The sequence below is a fragment of the Sinocyclocheilus rhinocerous genome, unplaced genomic scaffold, assembly GCF_001515625.1.
Source record: "Sinocyclocheilus rhinocerous isolate Xijiao unplaced genomic scaffold, SAMN03320098_v1.1 scaffold257, whole genome shotgun sequence".
Taxonomy (NCBI): Eukaryota; Metazoa; Chordata; class Actinopteri; order Cypriniformes; family Cyprinidae; genus Sinocyclocheilus; species Sinocyclocheilus rhinocerous.
In genome coordinates this window covers 1,753,634-1,763,192 of record NW_015634026.1, presented here as the reverse complement: position 1 = coordinate 1,763,192, position 9,559 = coordinate 1,753,634, and the positions used below count along the sequence as shown (strand labels likewise).

At 34.3% G+C, this 9,559-nt stretch overlaps 2 protein-coding genes across 4 annotated transcripts; both read left to right on the top strand.

Moving 5' to 3' along the window:
- Positions 1 to 841: 841 nt before the first annotated feature.
- LOC107745203 (gamma-secretase subunit PEN-2) lies at positions 842 to 3,637 on the top strand. 3 transcript variants are annotated; one of them, XM_016559057.1, is made up of 4 exons: positions 842 to 1,018; positions 1,340 to 1,408; positions 1,498 to 1,602; positions 3,286 to 3,637. In XM_016559057.1, exons 2-4 carry the CDS (start codon positions 1,348 to 1,350, stop codon positions 3,423 to 3,425), a joined length of 306 nt encoding a protein of 101 aa, XP_016414543.1. In that variant the 5' UTR covers positions 842 to 1,018; positions 1,340 to 1,347; the 3' UTR covers positions 3,426 to 3,637. The 3 variants fall into 3 exon arrangements, with proteins under 3 accessions (XP_016414543.1, XP_016414541.1, XP_016414542.1); XM_016559055.1 differs by having other exon boundaries at positions 847 to 956; XM_016559056.1 differs by having other exon boundaries at positions 990 to 1,071.
- A 3,852-nt stretch (positions 3,638 to 7,489) lies between these two features.
- Positions 7,490 to 9,557, top strand: LOC107745202 (alpha-crystallin B chain-like). Its single transcript, XM_016559054.1, has 3 exons — positions 7,490 to 8,047; positions 8,542 to 8,664; positions 8,820 to 9,557. The coding sequence occupies exons 1-3, from the start codon at positions 7,889 to 7,891 to the stop codon at positions 8,985 to 8,987; spliced, it is 450 nt and encodes a 149-aa protein (XP_016414540.1). The 5' UTR covers positions 7,490 to 7,888; the 3' UTR covers positions 8,988 to 9,557.
- The last annotated feature ends 2 nt before the right edge of the window (positions 9,558 to 9,559 follow it).

Here is a 9,559-nt window from a genome sequence, read left to right as displayed (position 1 = left end):
TGTGTGTGTGTGTGTGTGTGTGTATATATATAATTTCTTATATTATTTATTATTTTAATCAAATAAAACTGGAAAATATTTATGGTTCTTGAGGTCAGAAGTAAGGCGTTATGATTACTGCTGCATAATAATGCCATTATAATTCATTTTATTCATATGTTTTGACATTTCAGTGATTTAAACTCTTTCAACGGACAAAATGAAAGAACAAAAAAACGGAGCCTTCATGCTTGCATCTCCATATTATATCAGAATCTTTTCCCCTTAATGCACATTTATTATTTTAACATTTAGTAAAATATTTATTTCAATGGATTTTGAGTATATTAATGACCATTAAGCAAATTGTTCATGCACATGTGAATTACTGTAATGCAAAAAAATAAATAATATACCATTTAGCTTTTAAATACTATTTATTAAATATGAAATTAGACTTATTATTATTAGCTATTTATTTATATGATGGCAGTACTTGCCGTACTGACTTTAATTTATGCTGATATAAAAATGATTGAATTGTAGTATTTGTTACAGCAAAACTGTCAAAAAAAATACTGCGAACATAAAGGCAATTAAAATTAAACATCTGCAAAGATAATTAGTGGTGAATTGTAATGAAAATATTATGATTTTGTAATTTTTGTTTTTAATTCTTTTATTTATTTATTTATTTATTTTTGTTTTCTTTATTCATTTATTTATTTTAAATAAAAATGTGTTTTTGTGGCATTCACGCGTTACGCTATTAGACCAAAGGGTTAAATACAACCTATGATGAATGCCAGTCTCACGTTCTTCACGCCTGTCCCGGAAAACTCCATTACCCATCATCCACCACCATGCAGTGACGTCACGTCATAGTTTTCATCAGGAAGCGGAACCATAAAAGTTGTTTTCCCCTCGCCTTTGTTGTGTTAAACCCTCCGTTTTCTCGCCTGAGCTCGGCTTTTAAGGTATCCACCCTCCTTTATTAAAACAAACGATTCGAGTAAGGTTTTAGAGCAGACGGTCTGCCGTAAGCAACCAGTTATTGTTCGCTCGCAGTCCAGTAACGCTGTTTTGACTGAGGTGTAGATTAGAATGATTTTAATTTAAATTCTTTAATCATTTACACTGTTCCCCAAGCAGTGTTATAATTTTTTTTTCTGCCTAGATGATTTGATTATGTGACAAAGCTGTGATGGCGGTTTTAATGCATGATGTTTTACAGTAATCCCAATTTCCTTGTAGCAATCATGTGAATCATGTATTATGGCAGTACTGTTTTGTGTAGGCAGATGGCAGCAATGTTGCAGCATATACCTGTGGATGGATTTATCAAGTGTTTTCTTTATAGGAAACATTATGAACCTTGAACGGATTCCGAATGAGGAGAAGCTTAGCCTCTGTAGAAGATACTACCTGGGTATGTTGTGACAATGGGACATCATGACAGGATGTGATGTGTTTTCTGTACACGTGTTGTTGTTTTCATTGTGCTGATTTGTTCCTCAGGTGGCTTCGCTTTTCTCCCTTTCCTCTGGTTGGTGAACGTTCTGTGGTTTTTCAGAGAAGCGTTTTTAAAACCGACGTACACCGAGCAACCCCAAATAAAATCATGTGAGTATGTGACAGGACACACGTGATGACTCACTGTTTCACAAGACGTGTGTTCTACCACATTGTTGCGGGTGATATTCTTCCTTGCAATTCTTCCCACAATCTGGTTTAAAATGTGAAAAGAATCTGCCTACACGGACTAAATTCTATTTCGGAGTCAGCGTAAAGTCTGGAGGGAACTTCTTTGCTGTTTCTTGTGCGGTGTGCACAAATGTTCGGAGTAGATTTACATAGCAGCTCCAAACAGGCCGATAGATGGTGTTCCCTCGCTGGGATTTTTGAGCCGGGTTTGTGTAAACTAAAGTGTGTTTATATGCAAGGATCATGATACTTTTAAGGGCAAGAAACACTTTATGGAGTTACTTGTGTTTATCAGTCAGCTGTATTAAATACAATGCTATATTTAAGTTGTAAGGTTGTCTCATTGTGGATATTGCTCTGCATTATGGTGAGCATTGTTGCTTTTTCAGAACTGCTACTACATAAAAATGACAATTACATACTTGTAAAATGTAATTTAAGTAACTTTGGATAAAAGCGTATGCAAAATGCATAAATGTAAATGTAAAAATAAATAAATAATATACATAATTAAAACTAAGTCAAAACAACAAGTACCATTATTCTGCTATAAATAAAAATAAAATAAATCAGTAAATTAAGATTAATAGTTAGAATCAGTGAGTGTTTTGCAATGTATTACACAGGTGAATTTTAGTTGTTGTTTTTTTACTATTATAAATTGTATTTGTGCTTTGTAGTTAGTTAACCCTATAAAGTCTGACATATGAAATAAGTAAAAAAAAAAAAAAAATCTATATATATGTATTAAATGTTACTGAATTTTTTAGACAAAATCTTAAAAAAAAACAAATCTGAAAAAAGTTTGTAAATGGGTTTTTCTTGAGTATTATTTTTGATACATCAGGCTTTTATGGATCATATAATAAAGTGAGAATATGGAGCTCACACTCGGAGGGAAAAAAAGTGCCTCAATTTTATTCACAGGCCAAAACTGAGCTAAAAAAATAAATAATCCAATTTGGTGCAGTTGCTGATATTTATATGGCCAAAAAGATGAAATTCTCATAGCTTGTAAATGCGATCTTTATAACAATATTGCAGACTACGGGCATAAAATGAATAAAATGGGTCAGTTGTCATACTATATCTACCATTAATATGTCTTTGTAAGATTATATTTAAATGTTTAGTTTTATGATCAAAGCTCTGTAGTTTTTATTGATTTTACCAAGAAATAATGGAATGGATAATCATGTAAACTGTAAACTTAAAATATAACTATCAATATATAAGTTATTCTTAAGTTTACTCCATAAAAATCCATGTCCACAACCTGACAGTGCAGTGGATATGTTTAGAATTACACCAAAAGGCCTTTTATTTGCTATAAACTATCAATCAAGGCCTTTTATTTGCTATAAACTATCAATCAGACGACAGTAGGCATGTAGTAGGCTGTGTGTAAATCAGGTTTTTCAGCTTTTAAGTCTTGATCATGCTCATAACTTGAAAATTTGCATATTAAATATGATACAGTAGACTTCATAGGTTTAACAGAGTTCACAGTTCACTATGCTGTCAGTGAAATGACTGATGTATATTAGTTACAGTTTGTGATGTCTAGGATGTAACGTATCCTGTTTCTTCTGGCCTCCACAGATGTAAAGAAGTCGGCTCTGGGGCTCATAGTGTGGGTGGCCGTGCTGACGACGTGGATCACCATATTCCAGCATTTCAGAGCCCAGTGGGGTGAGGTGGGAGATTACCTCTCCTTCACCATTCCCCTCGGCACAGCCTGATCACATCTGCTGCATTACAATACCTCTGTTTTTTATTCTCGCTATTTTTCTCCTCCCATCGACAAGATGCTCCTTGGCTAATTTTACCGCTGTCGTCGCATAGAAGATAAACTGGATCTGTCTGGGAGTTGTGGTATTTTGTGAACTTATGAAATCGTTTGTTGATTGAGTGAGATAATATGGACACAGATGCACCATGCTAAAGAGCAAGAGTTCATTTCCAGCACTACTACTACTTCTTATTTCCTGTTCCTTCTTTCTTTAGTTTTAGTTGAGATGTTTGTTATATTTGAGATCACACATTCATATTGTTAACTCTGACTTCTGTCAGTGCATTGAAAAGAATGTATGACAAAAATGATCTCTGACATGTGATATTATTGTTCGTGAAGAAAAAGGCCATTCATTTTTTTTCTGCTATGTATTAATAATTTGGATGGACAGTAAAAACCACATATTTTGTCCATAAATATAAAATTGTGTTTTGCACAATTTGAAATAAAATCGGAAAAATGTTCTGCAGTGTCATTGCCTTATCATGAACTGTGAAATACAGAAATATATGGAAATGAACTATTTAAATAAAATGTAAATATCTTAAATATATATAAATATAGTGCTGTCAAACAATTAATTGCATCCAAAATAAAAGTTTTTGTTTACATAATATATGAGTGTGTACTTTGTATATTTATTATGTATATATAAATACAAACACATGCATGTATATATTTAAGAAAAATATGCTATGTTTATATATTAAACATTTATATATAATATAAATGTATATGTAAATATTTTCAAAATATATACTGTATGTGTGTGTATTTATATATACATAATAAATAAACAGTACACACATACAGTATGTGAACAAAAACTTATTTTGGATGCAATTAATCACGATTAATCATTTGACAGCACTAATTAAATATAACAAGTTTCTAATATTTTATTTAGTTCAGTGGTGTGACAAAAAAAGATTTTTGGCATTAACAGGCAACCATGTTAAAATTAACTATATAAATATAGGTATTATATATAATAGAAGAGCTTTTTCAAGTTAACGGAGACTTTTACCTCTTAAATATTCATTTTCATTTCATGATTATTTAGTCCAGTGGTGTGATAGAAAATGAAGATTTTGTGTATTAAGTATTTTAACTGTTAAAAATGGTTTTTAATATGCTTATTTTTTATGTTTAACATCATGTTTATTTATTTGCATAATAGATAAATAACAAGCAAAAAATAAGTTTTTACTTAATGTACCTATTTGCGTCGATGCAACAAACAGGAATATAACTGTAAGGGAAAAACTGTGTCAAAATGTTTACCTTGTTTATGTCCTGTGGTGTGACATGATAACTCCATCTAAAATAATGTAAACAGTATTTTTGTAATTGTATTATAATTATTGTGCATGCATCTTTCAGTACCTCATTAATTCAGAAACTACATGAATATTTAAATCTGTGGAAAAAAAGGAAAATACAATCCTTTAATCAGATGTTTATTTTGTAAACTAAGAGTGTAATCCATGTTCCTTTGTCATCCAACCATTTGCCATTTTTTAGAACTTGTTGTGAATGGAAAACAAAAGCCTCAAAAAGTCAACAGGGCTCTAGAAAAATCCACATGATTGACGAGTTCCCTTGTTCTGTTGCTTACTAATCAACAGCTTGCAATTATTTTAAACCTGCTGCATACCAGACTTTGTAATATCGACGCATGAAGCCTCTGTCTCATGTGTAACCCCTTACAGGCGCCTATTATGAAATCCGATCCAACTTTTGAGTGCACGCTAAGCTCCTCGTGGATTTCATGGGGGCTGTTTTTAGTCGCCTATAGCCAGTGCACGGACAGAAAGTTCTGCTTCTGTTACCAGCGGATGGCAACAGCAGAAGGACATGATATCCTCAGCCCCAATGACTTGCAGATCTGCCAATACATTTGTCATGATTTAAATCCAAAGGCCAGAGGATACCTGTATTTTCTGAGCTGTAAGCTATAGTAGATGTCTTTAGACATGAGTTGTGAATTATTCTGTTGGAGGTCAGCAGTAGGACAATGTGTTTGGTGTGATATAAAAATATAATTATTAATCCCATCCTTCCTTTGACAGGACATTTCCCTGATTTAAAACCTTCGAACAGACATGTCAAAATGTGTAGATTTTGCCACCTTCTTACTGGAAGACATCTCCCATACTGTATCAGACTTTTTAATTAGATGTGTTTATGGTCTAGATTTCACATTATGCAATAGCATTAAACATGTTACTTGATAAACAGACCAAAAGCGATATGGCATCATGCATTTCTTAGTGCTTGCCAACCACATTTCTCATTAACACTAAGATAGAAAATGCCAATGACTGGCAGCGGGTGTGCCTGCTCAATATAGCAAAATACTACAATTTCAGACTCTGAAACAGACATGAGCCTCATGTTAAATTAATAAAGGTAATATTAAATGCACAATAATTGCATGTTTAATTTCAATACAAAACCCTTCCATGTAGCTTGTGCAGGTGCATATGCGGGAAAAAATACTTCTCTGGCAACAAGCAGCAGACAATAAACCAAAGATGAACCAGTTTTCACAAGGGATCATAGGTCTATATGCCAGGCAGGAACTATACTATATTGAGTCAAACAGCAGGGATTTTTGTTATTTGATTTTCTACATCTTTACATTTACATTTAGTAATTTAGCAGACGCTTTTATTCAAAGCGACTTACAAATGAGGACAATAGAAGCAATCAAAATTAACAAAAGAGCAACAATATGTAAGTGCACATGACAAGTCTCGGTTAGCCTAACGCAGTAAACATAGCAATGTATTTATTTTTAAAAACAACCAAAAAACAACAAAAACAGTTTGATAGAAGTGGCTGGAAGACCTGCCAAGAGAGCATTGCAATAGTCCAGCCTGGATAGAACAAGAGCTTGAACAAGGAGTTGTGTTGCATGTTCTGAAAGAAAGGGCCTGATCTTCCTAATGTTGTATAAAGCAAATCTGCAGGACCGGGCAGTTTTAGCAATGTGGTCTGAGAAATTCAGCTTATCATCAATCACAACTGTCTTACTGTCTTCTGTCTTAGCCAGGTTGAGTTGAAGGTGATGGTCCGTCATCCAACAAGAAATGTCTGTTAGACATGCTGAGATGCGAGCAGCTATCGTCGGATCATCAGGATGGAATGAGAGGTAGAGTTGAGTGTCATCAGCATAGCAGTGATATGAAAAGCCATGTTTCTGAATGACGAATTGTTAATTTTGTTGTGATAGTATGTCCTTTTAGCAGTGGAGACATTAGCAGAGAATGAAGAGAGGAGTGATCGATATACATTAAGGTCAGTAGGATTTTGTGATTTACGCCATACTCTTTCTGCAGCTCTGAGCTTAGAACGATGCTCACGGAGAGCATCAGATAGCCAAGGGTCAGAAGAGGTAGTACGAGCTGGCCTGGAAGACAAGGCCAGTTTAGACAGTGTCTAAACAAGATGTAAGAGCGTGGAGCAGTGTCGTGTGTAAATAAGGTCCAGTTGGTTGCCTGATGCACACATGCATGTACTATATATATTAAAAAAAATATGTTATGTTTATATAATAAATATTTTTATATAAATTATATGCATGTAAATATTTGCAAAATATATACTGTAGCCTATGGGTGTGTATTTATATATACATAATAAATATAGGCTTCACAGCACACACATATTTATAAAGTAAACAAAAAGTTTTATTTTGGATGCGATTAATGGCAATTAATCGTGTGTACTATATAATCGTATAGGCCTATATGCTATATTGTAATCTGGAAATAGAATACGTAATTTACTTTAAATGTCCGCACGTGCTGTGTCATGTGCATAAATATGACCAGAGCTGTTTGCACTTTCCAATTTATTTATAGACGGACACCTCACCATATTACACATAACGCCCTTTGACATTGAATAGTAAGTAGCACATTCGGTTTCTGAGTGTCACTCTATGCTTAATATAAAACAGCCAAGGTGGTGACAGGGATTGGGACCATTTGAATGGGAACCATCGTGTTCCCCACTGAATTATTACATAAGGGGATGCTTTCATCATGGGAATAAAAGGATGGGTTAAATCCCACTCCTGTCACTGGCATTCCATAACAACAAATGCAGCTTTAATAACACTTTTGGCATCGAGCACCACGATTAACAATCTCAGATCTCTGACAGCACCATCATCAGTCCACTTATTTCTGGCATTTGTTTAGAGGAAGAGCTCATGTAAAGAGGCGGTGTTTTCCTCAAGCTATTTAAACCTCCTACTAACCTGGAGAGCAACAATTTTCCTGCTTTCTGTTGCGTAACAGGATAGACTTCAACATAATAACCAACTAGTCATACTCTCTGAATTTTCTGAAGCAGTATTAGTCTATTTAGTGGTTATTATTTCACATTCATCCAAGAAACATGGACTTCGACTTGCTTCCTTCTTTTCCGGTGAGCGGTATCCCATGGGAAAGGGTTCTCCCACCGTTATTCCCCCGGTGGAACGGGAAAATGGGACCTTATTCATGGACCCCAACCGAACTTTTAATCCCGGTTTCTGAGCACACCGGAGCAGCACAGGTGGAGTAATACGTGTTATTATAAAAATTCTCTGTGGTAACTTCTCACTGTATAAAACACTATAGCCTATATACTGTATATATTAATGATAAATAAAACAATAAATTAAACAAATTAACATTGTTATTATTTTATCAATTTTAACTACGAAAAGTCTATCTTAGTTCTCATATTTCAACTTTTACAGTGAATTTGTCCAAATAAATTTACAAACAAAAGTTGTTGACTATGAAATATGAAATTATAAATATATGATATAAAGAATTATATAGTAGCAAGTGCACAAGAGCTAGTGGTAATGATGAAAATATAAAGCTAAAAAAACTATAAAATCTATATTTAATAAATAAAAATCATTATATTAAATCTAGAAAAAAAAATGTAAAAAAATATATACTATAAAATAAATAAGTAACTAAATCTTTAATTTTCTCTGTAGTAGAGTTCGAAATGGATTGCGTTCTGGTAATGAATTAAATTCACTTTCTCTACAGGTGACCTGTGATCATAAGGGATTCACTGTGCAGGTTGATGTGAAACACTTCAGTCCCGAGGAGCTGCTGGTAAAAGTGGTTGGAGATTATGTTGTGGTCGAGGGCAAACATGAACATAAAAAGGTAAGATACCCAGTGGCTTTTTTCTTTTCTAACTCTGACTCCTGTTTTAACATGCATTAGGATTATCATATGTTAAACCTGCTATACAACACTTTGTACTGGACATCTGAGACCTGACGTTTAAGAGCATGCTATACGTGTTCGTTCAATCCTAGGATGGTTCAGGACTGGTGACACGTCAGTTTAACCGGCGATACCGGATCCCGAACGGAGTGGACATCATGGCACTGGAATCAGCCATGTCACCAGAAGGCATGCTAGTAATCTCAGCACCTCTGACACAAGGAGACAATACCACAATGTTAAATCACACTGGACAATGATGTGCACGCCCACACATGCAGTTTCCCGCACACTCATATTTGGACTTTTTTTTTTTGCTCTTCTTCACTGTTTTAGTTCTTAACATGTTAATGCAAGGCACTTAAAGCTCCCATCTTCTGTGTTTCTCACCTAAAGCAATGGTGAAGACCAAAACAGGCTCGCTTCCTCTCACTCCCCCTTGTGGCGGTGGACTGCTCAACTCAAATGCCAACTCCAAACATACTTGATTTCAAGCCAACAAGAAGATTTTATCACATTTTCTTCACACTTGCTGTCGGTTTAGCACAGAGCCTGTAAGAGCGACAAATTTATCCTCAAGTTAACAGGGTCTCTCCGCATCCAAACACACAAACCCACAGTCATACTGAATTTAGCATGGGAACCATTCAGAAATGACTTGCTTATTCACAAAATTGCACAGACTGGTCAGTTAATCTTGATAGGCTATGGTGAGATTGTACATATTTAAAAAAAAAAAAAAATAATTATAATAAATGTAAGTGTTAATTTAGTTCTAATATTTGTGTGATGTACAGTTTGAATATAAATAAATATAATGTACCACCCTTGT

Bases quoted from the DNA above. Each gene is read 5' to 3' on its own strand.
- LOC107745203 (XM_016559057.1), top strand. From the start codon at position 1,348: ATGAACCTTGAACGGATTCCGAATGAGGAGAAGCTTAGCCTCTGTAGA. The intron at 1,409-1,497 runs GTATGTTGTGAC...TTTGTTCCTCAG, and splicing joins CTGTAGAAGATACTACCTGG to GTGGCTTCGCTTTTCTCCCT. The intron at 1,603-3,285 runs GTGAGTATGTGA...TGGCCTCCACAG, and splicing joins GCAACCCCAAATAAAATCAT to ATGTAAAGAAGTCGGCTCTG.
- LOC107745202 (XM_016559054.1), top strand. From the start codon at position 7,889: ATGGACTTCGACTTGCTTCCTTCTTTTCCGGTGAGCGGTATCCCATGG. The intron at 8,048-8,541 runs GTGGAGTAATAC...CTTTCTCTACAG, and splicing joins AGCACACCGGAGCAGCACAG to GTGACCTGTGATCATAAGGG. The intron at 8,665-8,819 runs GTAAGATACCCA...GTTCAATCCTAG, and splicing joins GCAAACATGAACATAAAAAG to GATGGTTCAGGACTGGTGAC.